This window comes from Bactrocera neohumeralis, chromosome 3, assembly GCF_024586455.1.
Source record: "Bactrocera neohumeralis isolate Rockhampton chromosome 3, APGP_CSIRO_Bneo_wtdbg2-racon-allhic-juicebox.fasta_v2, whole genome shotgun sequence".
NCBI classification, from domain to species: Eukaryota; Metazoa; Arthropoda; class Insecta; order Diptera; family Tephritidae; genus Bactrocera; species Bactrocera neohumeralis.
Window position 1 is genome coordinate 3601294 of NC_065920.1, and position 17986 is coordinate 3619279.

The 17986-nt window shown below is 37.8% G+C and overlaps 1 protein-coding gene across 2 annotated transcripts in view; it reads right to left on the minus strand.

Annotated features, from left to right (window-relative positions):
• Nucleotides 1-17986, minus strand: part of LOC126754261 (ATP-binding cassette sub-family G member 1) — a 44158-nt gene that overhangs the window by 1902 nt on the left and 24270 nt on the right. For both annotated transcript variants that reach the window (XM_050466285.1, XM_050466286.1), the window contains 3 exons: nt 9534-9651; nt 3425-3614; nt 26-877 (listed from right to left, as the gene is read on the minus strand). In XM_050466285.1, the coding sequence (XP_050322242.1) occupies nt 26-877; nt 3425-3614; nt 9534-9651 (1160 nt within the window). The remainder of the gene's footprint in view (nt 1-25; nt 878-3424; nt 3615-9533; nt 9652-17986) is intronic.

A 17986-nucleotide genomic window follows, 5' to 3' on the forward strand; every position in this document is an offset into this window, starting at 1 on the left:
GTATGCTTTTGCAATGAGCACTCACCCAATCGCGATAACTGAAGAGTAACGTGCGCTTTAACACCACCCAAAACTGGTGGAACTGCGATGTGGGATAACGTTCGGGCGAAGTGATCTCCTCGTTCAACAAGGCCGTCGTGCAGTTGTCCGCCTTCTCAACATCGATCATGGCATCGCCCTTCTCATTCGTGCTCACCACGGGCGCAGCGCTGGCATCGGCTGCCGACACATTCGAACTCTTCACAATGTCATTCACCAGATTGCCATTCAGTATGCCATTATTGAGCGTCAAGTTCTCTTCGTATTTACCGTTATTTGCATTTGTCGCATTCTTATCCAATATGGCTTTCAAATTGTGCACCTTCACCAAATCATTGCGCATTTTCAAGCCCTCATAATCGGCGGCAGAGCGTATGTCCTTCTTACCGTTGTCGATTGCATCGACCAATTTGCGCGTGTGATCGCCATGTTCGCCGCAAGCGACCTCAATCACATAACTTGCCGGATTGTGATAGCTGGGACATTCCAAACCGAGCGTGGAGAGGAATGGCACCAGTTGTTTTGTGCTGCCCTGGTACACACACTGACCGTCGGCTAGCGTGTAAAGCTGATCGAACATCTCGAAGAGACGTGCGGACGGCTGATGGATGGTGCAAATGATGGTGCGACCACCAGCCGCCAGCATTTTGAGCAAATGTATGCATTGGAAGCAAGTTGAGCTGTCCAGACCGGACGTGGGCTCATCGAAGAACATAATCGGCGGATTGCTGACGAGCTCCAGAGCGATGGAGAGCCGTTTCTTCTGTCCGCCAGACAAATTGCGTGTGAGTGTGTTGCGGTGTTCGCTCAAGCTGAGTGTGAGTAGAATGTCGTCGATCTGCAAGTGAGACAGAGAAGGAGATTAGTGGGGTTCTATGTAATCAGATTGGTGAAAATTTACATTATTTTTGAGAGATTAATTTTCGTACCGTACAGAATAAAAAAAACGGAAAAGTGTTGCAGGAACTGAAAATTTGAGATAATATAATTTTTTTGGTACGTGGGGTTCACGCTCTTAAATAATCATTTCTGATAGATTAAGCAAAAACGCACCGAAATTTCAATTCCGCTTCTTAAATTATTTTAATTTTTTATGAAAGATAAGAAAAAATATTTAATTTAATCAACTTGAAGTGTTGAGAACTTTTTCATATGCACATAAAGATAAATTTATTTTATATCTTGTACGTGATTTGAAGATTTCTGTTTTTATCGAATATAATTGGTTTGTCATCTTGTCACATAAATATCGCCGACTGGCGGACGTGCGAAAAAACGCAAGCATTTGTGCCTCATAAACATATTTGCTTTAGAGAATTTGTTAAATGGCTCAAGTCGACTTAAGCTCAGACAGCTGCTTTGCTTTCTAGTGAAAATATGGACACCTCCCGCGTCATGATTAAAGGTTTCTGATTGCTAGGTATTGTTTTATGGTTAATGCCACATTCAGTATCCAACAAATTGGTTAGTAAAACGCAAATTATTTGAATCAATTAAGTTGACTTATGTTACTTAAACGCATTGTTACAGAAATAATCATGAGATAAACTTAATGACATTAACGATTAATTTAGAGCTTGAAAGAACATGAATAAATGAAATAAAAATAATTGAAGCTTTGAGTTGCAGCTGCCACGCTTCTTCCAAAAAAAAAACAAAAAAAAAAACCGAAAGTAATCCGATGTTTTTCTTAATGTGAACACGCGCAAGTCGTAAAATGATTACTTGATAAACCGCCTACAAATTCGAATTTAATTAAAACAGAAAAAAACATTATTTCTTTTATTTATTTTTATTATTATTTTTATTTATTTTAAATATTTCTTACAAGAACTTGATTTTGGTATCGGCCGTTCCTACAAATAAGCTGCTTCTTAGTAAAAAACGCCCTCAATGAAAAAGTTACCAAATACCATGGCAAACGAATTAAAGATTACGATTTGAGGTCGTGCACCTGGAATGTCCGGTGTCTTAATTGGGAAGGTGCCGCTGTCCAACTGGTTGATGTCCTCGTAAAAATTAAGGCTGACATCACCGCCGTCTAAGAAGCGCGATGGACAGGACAAGGACAGTTGCCATAAAAAGCAGCGCAAATTCAGTGTGAGATTCGTGGTGGGAGTGAGACTCCTTCGCCGAGTCCTGGGCATTCACCCCGTTGGATAAACGTCTAGCCACAATGCCCATAAAAGCGAGGTTCTTCAACATATCGCTGACTTGCGCCTACGGAAGAGAAGGACGATGTGACCAAAGATTCCTTCTGTGAGCGCTTGGAGCGCGCTTATGAGAGCTGCCCCCGCCACGATGTCAAAATCGTGCTTGGCTACTTTAACGACAGAATGGGCAAAGAAGGCATCTTTGACACAACGATCGGTAAATTCAGCCTTCCCCAAATGGAATGAGGCTAATAGACTTCGCCGGGCCCGAAATATGGTTATATAGTACTAGATGGTATTGTAGTACTAGATTCCAGCATAGGAAAATTCATCAGCTACCTGGCTGTCTCCGGATCGAATAGCCACCAACCAGATCGATCATGTTGTGATAGACGGAAGACACGTCTCCAGTGTTTTAGATGTGCATACGTTCCGAGGTCCTAACATAGACTCGGGCCACTAGTATATACACTAGTAGTATAAAAATCTGCTATGATTTTTTATTAAAAGTAAATAAATGAAGTTTTTTAAGGAGCTACCGAGATCACACACAGCTTGCATACAAACACACATTTGAGGAAAACAAGAATTCGTCTGAAATTAACATCGCGTCATTAAGTGACAGCGACAACGTTCTCGCGTATATTGAAGAGAATTGCTGATATTTTTATAAATGTGAGAACCGGTTTGTGGAATTAGCTACTGAACAAACAGCCACTATACCGCCGCGGGTAAGCCAGTAAAGAAGCAGGGAAGAAACTATATAATTTGTAGAATCATTTTGTTGTCTCATTATTTGTGTACCCATAATTGGCAGCAGACGTAAGAGACAATGAATTGGCTAAATGCAAATTGGAGAATAGAAAAAAAATATGCCAAATATTAAATATGCAAAACGCTGTGGATACTAACATTTTTAGTATTTATGCGTTTAAAATTTTCTATAATTTTTATGCGAAGTCGTGTGGAAGCGGAAATTTTTGCAAACGGAAACTTCTGGCAAATTGTTTTAAGTTCATTTTTTATGAATAGTTGGCGCCTGAAATAGAGTGGTGAGGTTATAGATGGTTCAAGGTACTTGAAGATTGGAAAATGTGCTAATATTATTAATGAGTGTTCAAATAAATTCAAGGAGTTTAAAGCACAAAAAAAAAATGATGAATTTATGGCACTAAATTTAAATATTATAACTCTGTATCATTCACAAATCACATATTTTTGCTCAAACCTACCATTGAGTTCTTTTCCGCCTTTGAAAATTTCCTGCTAAGCTTCAAGTTCGTGGCCACGGTCATCGCTTCCTGGACGGTTAAATTGCCATGCAATTGATTATCCTGCATAATATAAGCGGATAGTTTACGGAAAACGCTCAGATTCCGTTCGCGTCCATTCATCGTGACGACACCTTCGATATTTGTCGTTCTGTAATGAGAAAAAAAAAACACAGGCAATTAATTATAAGTGAGCAGCTAATGGACAATATGTCTAGTTGGTGCTATGTTTAACTAAGTATTCCTATGCACACATTTAATATTCAATTCCCATTAGTTGCGCTTCGAAATCACCAACTTCGATAAACATTTCTCGACACATTTGTCAGCATGACACGTGCTTATGCGCGATGTTTGAGCGTAATTAATTTCGATTGAGCGCATAAACTATCGTGGGCATACAAATTGTGGTGTTATTATGCCAACATTAGACTACAAATCGACATATGCAAATATAGAAAAGGAATTATTGGCTTTTAATCTATGTCTATACAGTAGATTGGGCACATTTGTTAGAAGCTTGCTTGCATGGGTTGCCTGACTGGCATTAACTTTTTGTAAAGATCCTAATCGGCTGTCATATTGATTGGACAGCCATCGTTTGAAACTAATTATCGTTCATGAAAAACGGTTCTGTTTAGTTGGTTAATGTAGTTAAAGGATGGTGTTATTTTTTGTATAGAGGTGCTGTTTTGACCTCAAAAGAGCCTTGAGATCAATCGCAAGGGGTCTCAACAATTCCTTCCGGTTAAGCGAATACATGTTTATGCTTTTCAACACTCTCGGTCTAGGTTTTGAGTAATCTTACCAACAGAGTTTATATAGCGCTTCGATTTCCACTATATGGCTTATATCTCCATTTATCATCTTATGTCGGTCATAAGGAGAGAAATAAAGCAAAACTATATTCTATTCACTTCGCCTTGGATAATGGTGAATCGAACAAACAACTGGTACACTACTTGAAAGAGTTACCCAAACTATAACTTGTTTTCAATTTTATTGGATAACTTTGATATATCAAATTTTGACAAGAGAAAGAGTTTGAACGTTAACAAGCAGAGAAAAACTTTAACGAAATGGCTTATTATAGATGATTTTCTCTAACTTTTGCTTTCAAAAAGAGTTTTTATATATATTTAAGATATATGAATATTGTCTTTACTGGCGTAGACACCGCGGTTATAGCCGAGTTGGTTGTTCTTTAAGCAATGTGGCGCCAATTGGAGATTCAAAGCGAAGCCAGGGTCTTCTCCGCCTGGTCTTTCCAACGGAGTGGAGGTCTTCCACGTCCTCTGCTTCCACCGGCGGGTACTGCGTCAAATACTTTCAAAGCTGGAGTTCATTCTTCGTACGCACATCTAAAACATTAGAGACGTGTCTTCCGTGTATCACAACATGATCGATCTGGTTGATGGCTTTCCGATACGGAGACAACCAGGCAATCTATGCTGGAATCTAGTACTACAGATAACCATATTTCGTGCTTCAGCGAAGTCGATCAGCCTCAACCCATTTGGGGAAGTTTCTTGAATTTACCGACTGTTATGCCAAATATACCTGGGAGCAGCTCTCATAGGTGCACTCCAAGCGCTCCTAGAAGGAATCTTTGGTCACATCGTCCTTCTCTTCCGTTGGCGCAAATCAGCGATATGTTGAAGAACTTTGCTTTGATGCGGATTGTGGCTAGACGTTCATTCACTGGGGTGAATGCCAGCACTCCCACACCGAATTTGCGCTCCTTTATATGGCCGCTGTAGTATATTTTACATGGACCTACTCGCCTCAGCCCTTGTCCTGTCCATCGCAATTCTTAGACGGCGGTGCTGATAGCATTTATTTTAGGCACCTTCCCAATTAAGGGATCGGATATTCCAGGTGCATGCCCTTAAATCGTTACCTTAATGCGTTTGTCATGGTCGTAATCAAAAGAGGGTTTTCTCTTCCACGGCTGTTGTTTAGTTGTCAATTGGGGCGTTTTTTACATGGCGGGTCCCAAACCCAGCGCATAATCCTGTGGAGGGGATGTTTCGCCTTCTCGCCTTAGTTCGCCTTCAAACGGATGTTCTTTGGCTACCCAGAAGATACGCAAAAGAATCGTTTCTGGCCATTTCCAGGTAAATGGCAATCAGAGAACTTTCCTCACTGGCGCGAACTTCTAGTCATGACTCCATCCATATGTGTACGTACTATTAGCACATAGATAAATGCATATTTATTTCTTTAAGTACAACATTTTTCTTCTTTATAGTGGATCTATACACTGGACCACTTGATAGCAAATATTGAAAGGAATGCAAATCTTTATATTCCGCTTCTATGAGCAGACAATTATAAAGACTTAATCGCAATGTTTTTATCAAAATAAAACTCTCCACACAAAAGATTATCAAGCATTTCTTATTATTTACAAACTGACATACTTCCATTGTAAGATGATTTTCTTTCTTGCTTATCCCAGCGCTTGGAGTAAGCAAAGAGAGCACAGCAATGGCAGTTTCACACAAATTGTTGAAAACATTTCCTTTTTTAGGTCAGAGAAAGGCAAGCAGAGTACTATATGCACATATGTACACAGAGAATGTATGTATATATGTAAGTAGGAACAAAGCGAAGAAGAAAATGATCTCGTTATTTGTTTTTGTTTTCGGTAAGAGTTCAATGAGCAGGTCATGCTTTCAAAGCTTTAGTTTTTGATACAGAAAAGTGCTTATTATTTTTTTCTATAATAAAACAGAATTCCAGTACTTCGCCATGCCTTGCGAGAGCGTAAGTGTGTGCGTAAATGCATATAAACAGAGAGAGTGCTAATTTAATCAGCTAAAGGTGACTGGGTAGAGGTGAAGCTCTTTGTAAAATGCAACAAAAAGTTAATTAAAGCACAAAAGCAGACACTTGATTGCTAAATTTCTAATTTATTATGAATTCATTTCGTATATATTGTGCAGTTAGCACTTTTGCGGTGTCTGTTAATGTCGGAGGCTATTAATTTTTCATTTTTTTATAGAGAAGAGGTTATTTCACTCAAAAAGTAAGCTATGCAAGTAAAACTGGTATTTTTAATTTATATCATATTTTGGATTTTTTTATTTTTAATATTTTTTTATTATTTTGAATCTTGAATGAAAGTATGAATGCTGAAGTACGAGTTTGCGGCTTGAAAGCCTCACACCTACTACAATGTCATGCAGTATGCCATTTTCGGAATTTTCGCAAATTTAACTGAATGAGTGAAAATTTCAAGAATAATAAAAGTTGAGATTAAGATCAAAATCTTAATAATAGAATTTGACAGTTGGGTGATTCACGATTTTCGAAAATTGGCGTAAAGCTGAAAGCCAGAAACCAAATGAAATCGCATTATTTCTGAAGCAAATGGTAGCAGAAGACGAAAAGTGGTTCAAATACGACAATGATATGTGAAAATTATCATGGTCCAAGCGTGGTGAAGCTCAACAAATGGTCGCTAGGCCAGTATTGACGCCTCGAAAGGTTATGCTGAGTGTTTGGTGGGATTGGAAAGGTATCATCCACTATGAGCTGCTCCCGCCTAGTCGAATGAGTGATTCTACATTTTACTGTCAACAACTGATGAGATTTGAGCAAGCAATCGAAAAAAAAGCCGGAACTGATCAACAGAAAACGCGTCGTCTTTCATCAGTACAACGCTGGCTGGCTGGCTGGAAAGTTTTGATGCATCCATAGCCCTGACCTTGCATCATCGGACTACTATTGTTTTGGTCAATACAGAACTCTTTTAATGGAGTAAAGTTGGCTTCAAGTGAAGCCTGTGGAAATTATTTGTCGCAGCTTTTCGTCAAGAAACCAGAAAAGTTTTACACTGATGGAAAAATATCTCTAGCAGAAAAATGGTCGACCAAAATGGTGCATATTTGGTTCATTAAAGTTCATTATAAATAAAAAAGTAAGTTAAAGTTTGGTTAGAAATACGAATAGACTTTTTCGGCTACCCAATGTATTGGTTACCTCTGATAGCGAAAGCTGAAAATTTAATACATCATATATGTAATGTGATGTAGTGAATCGTAAGCAATAAAAAACGCAATTTTGATTGTTTTGTCATTCTAGGTGACGATATGTAATAATAGTTCTCTATCGAGCTCTGCAATATTTGCAATATAATATATTTTAAGTAAATTTTCAAAAAAATGCCACTATCAAGGGTCAATATTTCAAAATAAATATGTTTACTAATTTATATGTTTTTATTCTGCGTCATATTTGTAATAAATACTTTTCTAGCTATTAGATGTTACATACATATATTCTAAGCCGCAAACAAGAGCTTTTCCAACGACGCACAATTTTTACAATCGTTATCGACACCGAAAAACTTTCCAGTTGACTTACAGCAAAACAGCAAAATAGAAATAAATAAATAAATAAGCAATAATCGGCCACAAAAGTGTAAGTGTCATTTCGCAAACAAGTTTAAAGTCCGAGCGGCTCATGTTGCCAGCATAAACATATGCACAACTGCGATGGAGTGCCAAACGCTCGAAGCGCAAGCGAACAAAGGCAAAGCGAGTTTGGCCCGTCGACAGTAACAATGTAAATACCAATCAAATGTGTATGTATATGTGTGTGTGTATGAATGTACAATTCATGCCATTTGGAAAAGAAGCATTCTCGAGCGTTGCTGCCTTGAAACAAGTGGGAACCCAGCGATAAACGCCACTTTTGTATACACATATATATATAGACATATCAGCATATGACTCAAGCGAAGGGCAAAACTGAGTATCTAACGTACGCATAGAGTCCATATAGATATGGCTGTATATAGTTGTAAATATTCTCGTAATGCAGCAAACGTATGATCGCTTTTAGGCATTGGTGTATGTTTGTTCAGAATTCCTGCTATCAATTAATAAATCGACAGAAAACGAGCTGAACTACTCGTAGCGGCGACGCGGTGTTTAAAAATGCGGATTTGTTGGTATTCAAAAGCTTATTTGCGTTTCAACGCACTGGCAACTCTTTGGACGTTCAGCGCTGACCCTTGGACTTTTTGAATGCTCGTTATCAGCAGACAAAGAAAACGCCTTACGTTCTACAAATTGTACGATTGAAACAGTTCATGTTTGCTGTTGTTGCTATCGCTGCCCATTTGTTATTTGCTCTATAAAAAATGGTGTGAGTTTCGGTTTCAAACATAAAAAGTGCTTAAGTACATAAGTTGTACTGTATATTTGCACACATATACAAAAATGTGTACATATATACATATGTATGATTGTCGCTTTTGTGTTTCGATTATGAATCGCCATGAAATTATGTTTTCTTCGGATTACAAATATGAGTATATGCCATATACGAGTATGGAGGTATTATCACGCAGCTCTTTTATGGCTTGCACAAGGCTAAGTTAAATGAGTTTATTGTTATTGGCAGGCGGTGAGCTTTCTTTCTGCTTGTCTGACACCTAACCGGTAGGTGGTCATTGTGTCGGCCGTATTTACGGCGTTGCAAAGTTCACTCGCATAATTAGTAAAGTGGGTAAAAGGTTAGAAACTTATAGCGGTGTTCTAAAGTGCTTTTATTGCGTCAAAGAACGGGCTTTATGCTAGCGCAGTTGTAAAACTAACTGTGCTAACGAGAGGATAACAAGCACTACAGAAATTAACTTTTGGCTTGTTCTATTTTATCAAAAAACCGTTGGCTCATAATTACTAAGCACTTTCAGCTCTAAAGTCAAGAATTTGTGACTCAATGACTGCGCAGGGAACTTTCTTTCGCCTAGTTCTTTCCAAGTTTACGCTCTCATCTCAGGTCTATTATCTACTTGGAAGTTCTTACGCGATATGTGCATATAAGAATAATTTCTAAAAACTTAATGCTTAATGCAAAGGTCGAGTCAATTTTTAAAAGGAATTTAATTTTTTCAACACAATAACTTTTCATTGACATCGTATGTGCCTAATCTATTAATAAGCATTCGCTAATCTGCTCTCTGATATTACTAATCAGCGCAATTAAGCTTCTTTATCAATAATTCATTTGAACATATGGTTTTGTTAACTTATTTTTAGTGCCATTTTATGCTTACTTGTAGCCGGAGAGTATGTTGAGCAATGTACTTTTGCCAGCACCGGACGGTCCCATAATAGCTGTAAGCTCTCCGGAGCGCAAGCGACCACTGACGCCTTTGAGTATAGTCTTGGCATCTGAAAATAAGAAAATTATAAAAAAAATTTCAATAAATAGAATTATTCTGCTTATTTTCATTCTAATATTTAAGAATCGTATGAAAATAAAAATATTGCTAATTCCATAGATATTTTGTAAATGGAATTAGGCTAGTGAAGATCGATTTTATTTTTTGTTGCCAATTAATATGCCACATGCTAATAAAATTTTCCCTGAGATACATTAAGGTACCTCACATACCATCACCGATCATATGGATGTTATATGCTTGTTATATGGGGTTTAAAGCAAGTTTTCACCCGATTTTATTCATTCTAAGCACAAATATGCACCGTTATAGGAAAAACACGCTCTCTCAATTTTGTTAAGAAAACTCACTTGTTGGCCGATATATGTATGAGGTATAAAGGTCCTGGAAGTTCGAAAATTGTTTTGCTAGGTATATGGGAGCTAAGGCTGGTACTGACCCGATTCAACCCATTTTACAGACTTCCCATTGTCTGAGAAGGATTATTCCTGAATTTCAATTAAGTATCTTACACATTGACCGACATTTTCGGTCAAAAGTTAACTATAGATACTGGGGTCCACATATTCGGTACCTAGGAACTTGAACAATTATTTTTGGATTTGAAAAGTTTTTGGTCAGACGCTGCCATACCTTGAAGGAATTATTCGGACAAAGTTTTACTCCGTCATATTAATTTCTTCTTGATTTGTGTATTGGAAAGGGAAAGAATCAGATGGAATTTAAAATTGTATTGTATGAGAACGCCTACTTCCCGCTCGGCCCGATTTCGCCCATATTCGCACTGTGGCATATGGATATGAGAAGAACACTACATATTAAATTTAGTCGAAATCGGTTGGTCAGGTTCCGAAATATCTTTCTAAGCCTTCTCATACTACCACGGGTGTAAAATTTTTAGTAGTTTTTAAAGGTGCCGTTATATAGACGGAAATCGGAAGATAATGATTTCATCCATTTTTACAATGTCGATAAAGGTGCTTAAGGTATTTTACCGAATTCGGTTTTTGAAGCTGAAGTCGCTTAGGAGATATTTATATTAAACCAATTAGAGGGCGAGGCCATGCCGACTTTTCTTAAGTTTTTAGACCACAGACGCCACTTGTTACTGCGATCTCTCTGCAATCTCAAATTATAATTCTTTATCTTAATTTGGCACTTTATAGGACTTGGTTTACTGTTATTCTGTGTGCTTGGAACTGTTCCAATTACATCCAACTGCAATACCAACGGTTTCATGATCCCGAGAAACATGTGTACAAATTTTCATTAAGAAATTTCAATTCTACTTAAGTTACAGTTTGTACAGGTGGACGGACGAACGACAGAGGATCAACCGGATTTGAACTCGCCTCTTCATTCTGATCATTTATATATGTATATGTATATGTAATCTTATATCTAACTCACTTAGTAACAGGTGATATAATCAACTGTTAGGACAGCTACGAAAATTTTTATATTCTGTAGAAACATGTTGCAGGAGTATAAAAATTCCTTAATAACTCCTACTCACTAAGTTTGACCTTCTTCAAATATTCTAACCTCAAGCTGACTGTGACTGGAGAGAACCAACGTAGTAACATTAGTAAAGAAATCGTATGAGAGATAAAAATACTTTTAGTTGCTAAAAAATGTTCCACTAATCTATTTGCTGTCCAGAAGTAAGGTAGTCGACAGCTAGAACTACCGAGTGAATGAAAAATTAAGTAAAATTTCCATGCTGTTGTTGCTAAATTTTATCAACACTCTAGCGACGTTGCGAAGTTTCAATAAACTTTGTTTCTATGTGTTAATTTCAACTTAACCTCAAACTTACTAAACTATTTTTTACTACCAATAGGGGACTTTGTAGAAACATTATCTCAACTGTAGTCCGATAGTAGTCGTTGCAATGAACCCACTAGTTTGCCTCAACTGATAGTGACTTGCGGTAAAGCTTTGATAAAAATGTCATTAAGCCTTCATAAACTATAGATTATAGGCTATAAAATTTGACCATTTTATTCTTAATTAAGTTATAAACGACATAATCTATAGATTGCATTTACAGAGGAATTTATGAATCATTTACCTCGGCAATCATCGTAAATTCGTTGAGCCTTTTGCAAAAACCGCCGAAAAAGCAGTGGCATTTAATGCAGCGTGACCTACTTGAAACTATAATTGCTTCGAACTTGCGGAATATTTATTGAAAAAACAATTTACAATAACAACAACAACAACTGTAAACAAATCAGCAAGTTTATTTGCTGATTGGGCTAGTTAAACAGATAAACAGACATCGGCAGGCACAATTGAAAAATCAGCGCTGAATGGACAAAAGCCATTGGTCAAGGGGTTCAACGACCGCCGGCCGAAAACTCATGAATATTTCGCATAAATATGCAGAAAGGTGTATGCGGTGACACACTCAAGCGCTTCGCTGCGAATGGATGCATTTAATTGAAGCCACCGAATGGAGTAAGCAAAGCGAAGCGCCAACAGAAAGCCAACAACAATAATGCGCAAACACTTGACGCACTCGCTGCCGAATTGATTGCCAGCGATGGCGGCTGTGACAAAAGCGCCTTAAGCGAAGTGACGAGCCGAAATGCAATTGACACAAGCACACTTACACAGGTGCAAAGTTAGCAACTTACTCAGTAGAGTTCAATAACTTTTCGATTTTCGTTTAAGCTCTTTTTGGTAGGAGCATTAACTAAAGCATCCATATACTGTTCGTGTGTATGTGTGTGAGGCATTTGAAACACTTGCACGAATTTCCGGAATGCTTCTGTTGATTTTTGAGCGCCGAGTGTGATTGCCGGACCTTGAGTGGGGTTCACGACGATGCCGCCGCCACATTTGACGTGCTGACAGTCACATAAAACTCAAACGCGCTTTTTTTGACTTTTTCACGCAGAATTTGTTTTTGTTGTTTTTTGTTAACGACAGCGTTGCATGCGATTTTCCACTAAGCAGCGGTGACGACCAACTGATTAAATGCTTGATTGTCCGAAAATAAATACGTTTGTGTGCGTGTGTTTATGAGTATGCTAATTACTATGTTACGCATGCGCAGCAAATAGTCGAGCGTGAGTACGACTGTGTATGTGCGTGCGTGTATGTTTGTGTTCAATTTTGGCTTAGTGCGTGTTGTGCATTTCTATTACGCGATTTATTTGCACTTCTTTCACTCTCATTTGCGGGGGCAGCGTCATTAGTTACGTGCCGCTCGTTTAAGTTGATTCGCATTTTTAGAAACATTAAATATTGTGTTTGCAGTAGAGAAAAAATCCAAAAAAAAAATCAGAAAAAAATAATAATATTATAAAAACAAAAAAAAAGACTTTTATTAAAAAAAAATAATAAAAGTAAAAGAACAAAAAAAGTCATGGAAAAAAAAACAAAAAATAATATGGAAATGAATGACTAAAGTTAAGTAATTTTATATATACCCTTTATTATTTGTTGTTGCTAAGTGTTTCAATTTTGGACAGCAATTGATTGATTTTTATTTTTTGCACATTTTCAATTATTTTTTGTTGTTTTTGAGTGTTTTACTTTAGAATTTATTCATTAAAAATATATGTTTTTTAGACCAAAACTTAAAAGAAATAAATAAAATACTTAAGCATGGCTTATGACCAGTTAAGTGTTAAATATCACGCATACATATGTACATATGTGTGTGTGTGCGACACGTGTCTGTAAAAGGTGTCCCGCGGAAGTTTAAGGGAGAAGGTCTCTCTACCTTTTGTGTGTTGATAATAATATTTTCAAGTTGAGTGCCCTTACTGAGTAACGCGGCGGTCGAGAATTAATTATTTGTTGTTATTTTACTAACAATTGGGCATTAAATACAGATATGATAAGTAAATAAAAATAATTACATAAGTAAAATAAAAAAATAACAATAAAGAAATAAATAAAATAGAGAACAAAAATTAAAAAAATAAATAAAACAAAAAAATGAAAAAAAGCTTTCAACAAATTTAGAACATGCAGTTTATATGAAAATCCTCTGCGATTGGAAGGCAACTTGACGTCGTAGAAGAGCTTAATCGCAAAATCACTGCTCTGGCGGACTGCCAGATCTGCGTACGATGACCAAGAGTTGCCACCTTATAATCCAAGGCGTTACGCATACCCTGCCCATAGGACTGATTTGCAGTCAGGAGCTAAATTTGGCTGTACTTAAACGGCCCTTCCGATACTGTGTCGCCTTGTGAAGTAAGGGTGGCCTTACCGCGCTACCGGCTCTGGTGCAACGAACTAGCAGTTTCCTTGAAACAACTAGGTCGGGATGCTGTTTCATCAAGCAACTGGTCGTTAGAACGAGATGGACAAATTAATAAAGGCAAGAAAACGAACCACAGGAACAATTGGCAATTGACACGGAAAGGAAAAGTTAGGTTATACTGGCTGCCTATCACGCCATTCATAGACCTACTGGTCCTTAGTAATGCCAGATGGACGTTCTGTTTAATTTGAGGATAAAAATTCGTTACACAGGGCGGCAACGGTTTTTGCGAACTTTAAGAGCGACTATGTTTGAAACTTTGTCCAATTCTTTGAACACCAAAGCTTCTAGATACTTGAATCGAGTTCTAGATAGTGATGAACAAAGGCATATAAGGTGTTCAAGAGTGTTAGTGTCAAAAAGCGTTAGTTCCTGGAAACTTCGGAGGAGAGATCTCTCTTCGAGGAAGTCGCTAGAGATGATGGGCTTCCCTCCACAAGCAAGGACGCAGTGGGCACAATCACAAACCGAAGCGGCAAAAGACCTCAAAGAACTGAGTATGGCCGGCTTCAGCACAAAAACCCTTACTCGCTGAAAAGCGACACAGCGGGCAAATTCGTCAAATACACCTAAGAGGAAGAGGTACGAAACGCACTCTTATCCAAAGCGATGCATCAAGAGAGGGCCAGCACAGGTGTCAAAGAAATTTGAAGCAGATCGGTTTGGTATATCGGCCGGAATCGTGTCAATCTGGTCAAAGAATACAGAAAAACGCGAGTCGAGCACGAGGTATTGTATCGAGTCTCAGTTTCAATCACTTTCCGGTAACATCTGAGTTACAGAAAGGTTTTTACATTATACTTAAGAGTATAAAGTGTCCGAAATTGAAAAAAATTTTAATTTTTTGAAAAAAAAAGTATCAAACTGCCTCTTTAAGGGCTTAAAAAGTCATTCAATCAATTTTTATTTTGGGGGTTTTCTTCTTGTCTCTGTATATATTAGTAAGCGAAAATAAGTAATTTATACCGATTTGTAAATGAGATAGTAATGTTGACATCATTAACACACGTGTGCATACGTTACCCTAAATTAACTGATAAGGCAAAGCGTTTCCAAAAGAATGTCGGTGATTTTGCTGAAAAATGTGAAGCACAGGTGTGAGTATTGTCATTGCTTTAGCTAATACGAAATTTGTCACCGTTATCTGTCCAAATTCATGTTACACAAACTATTAGTTACAATGCTTATCAATGATAAGATAACATCGCTCAGGGCCACCCATAATTTCATCGATATTTCACAGCTGTGCGCCATAAAAATGAAACAAACAAAACACACTTGGGTCTAAGGGCAGGCCACTCATTGGCGCCAGCGACAACTGGCAGACGTAACAAAATGCAAACATAGGAAGTTGTATCAAATATCCATTGATAATTATGAGAATTTGCATTCTGCCTTTTCGCTTTTTCGCCTACGCTTACATAACCGGACGCATATTTAGACACACACGCATACACACACTTACAAACAAATGCGGCGGCGTGCGTCGCGTGGCCATTTAAGCCGAAATTTAATTTATACCGAAAATATTTGGCAGCAACAACAAAAAATACAAACAATAGCAAAACAAATCGTGGCTGCTTAAAACACCTAAAACACACACACACACAGCAGCGCTCAAAAGCCAGCAAAGCACCGCAGGCAATTGAAGATGCGGAAGCAGAATGCGTCGAATTCCGATGCCGAACAACAAATTTCAAAACAAAATGAACAAAGCGGAATGCCAAACAGACAGGTGAGCGCAACAAACGCAAAACGAGCGCCAAAAACAACAGCAACTTTCGGCATTCACACCAACAACAAAGCAGTTAACGCAAATTGAAGCAGCTGCGTGCGAAATCTAACGAAATGTTAGACTATGCTAAATTTTAGCAACAAGTCAAAGAGTGCCTTTAGTGACAAACAGTCTCGTTTGCTCAGCGCTGTTGTTGTCTACGCCGTCAAAGCGGTGAAAACGTGCGAAGCCGGTTCTTTTGTTGTTTTGGGTGTGAATTTACGAACCGGCACCGCTCTCCACTCCCTACAAGCCTCGAGGCACTCAGCTAGGCGGAAGATGTCGTGCGTATGCGGATATGTTGCCACTTTGTCCGTGCATGCGTCATGTGTGGCTGCGTAGGACTCGGTGTGTGTGTGTGTGTGTGTGCTGCATGGTGTCTCTATTGTTTGAGTGGCGGCGAGTGCCGTTGGCAGTTGTAACACGCCCATGATCGATTGCCGCACGGCCGGCGAGACAGCTGCCGAATAGTGAGTGCTTTGTTAATGACTCTGTCTGAAGTGAGCTGTGTTCCAGCGGCGTCGAAGTTAAAAAATATAAGAAATTGCAATTATTTTTTAACATTTTTTTAGCATTTTTTGTGGAAATTGTTTATGGCAACGATTTTGCTACATTAAGTGGTCGTTAATTCATCATTAATGACGCCAAAGCATCCGCATTGTGTGAATTATTGACGTTATCAGTCTAAGGGGCTTTTAGTTTGGGGTTTCCGGTACGAGTAATATTTCAGTTGTATTATTAAAGGAGTGTCAAATGCAATCAAACATTTATTGGGTTATTTGATTTCTAGTGGAATCGGTAAATGATACACGCCCAAATAGATTTGTCTTAGCTTTTACTTCAAGACTGTTAGAAAGCATTGATTTCTACGTATACGTCTTTTGAGATATCAATCTGAAAAGTTTTACATATTATTTTCTTTCCAAGGAGCTGCTCATTTTTCAGAACCGTCAACCTGCCATACAAAGTGATCGATCCAAATCAAGTGCTTATATGGAAAACTTTTTTATTAAAATTTGTATACCAAAGTATATGAAGTTTGCCACTAAGTCCACCTTAGTCGGGTTCGAGGCCGATCTAAGACCTCTATCGTGCTGTGTTTCCGGCACCCGGCCGCAGTGCGATTCCACACTGAGTTGAATTTTCAATTCTACCTGCTTTTAGGTTTAGGCCACAGCCATCACGAATCTCCGCAAAAAGCCAAACACAATGAGCAGATTGGTGCGAATTCCAAGGACTAACTGCTAATATTGTAGCTTTTGCTACTACCAGTTGAGCATCTATCAAACTCAAGGACTAGTGACATTTGTCGCTTGAACTTCAAATATCTTTTTAGTAGAAGGGATCTCATTCATAGTCTATAATATCAGTTCAAGCTGAGTATTAAAGCACAATTTCTGGCAAGACTACATATGTTGAAATTTCGGGGCAAGCCCAAAAACAGACATATTGGATTTTCGTCGCCTCTTACGACAGGCATACCTTACCGCGGGCAAATTATACTCCCTGATCCTATAAAACTTGTATATAAAAGATCACGATGATGAGCTAAATCGATTAAAATTTTGCACACGTCTTTTTCTCTTCAAAAAGCTAGAGCAAGAAGCAGGTGTGAAGGGTATTAAAGCTTCGGTACAGTCAAAGTTACCGTTTTTTTTTGTTTTGATTTAAATTTTGCATTTTATTTATTCTAAATACTAAATTAGTGCGAGTAATCGATTTTTAATCATTCTATAATAATCTGAGCTTTAATTGAAAGCCAATTTTCCAACGAATGTGAATATTATAATGCTAGCAACACTAGGCTAATTCGAATAATTGCAATTCGATTACTTCGAAAACTCTATTAAACAAATGTTAATAGTACCAACAATGCTCAGTGCAAGATTTAACGGTGTTGATCAATAATTACAATTTCCATATTGCTCTCTTGAATCAAGTGAAACCGCATTAAAACAAAAGTGCAAAAAATCTAGATCGTAAGCGATTTGATGCAATTATAAATAATACTGGAGAATTAAAAACAAGTTTCTGTTAAACAAGAACTCTACTCAACCCGACAATTAATCGTTTTGCAGCTTTGAATAAATTTAAAATAAACTCCGTTCATTATTTGAGTAATTTTTCTTTATAATATATAAGTATATACATGTTGTCACCTAAAATGCAATACAATATATCATAAAAAATGAAATTGAGTTTTTATTGCTTACGATTCACTACTTCATATTACATATATGTGGCATAAAATTTTCAGCTTAAGCT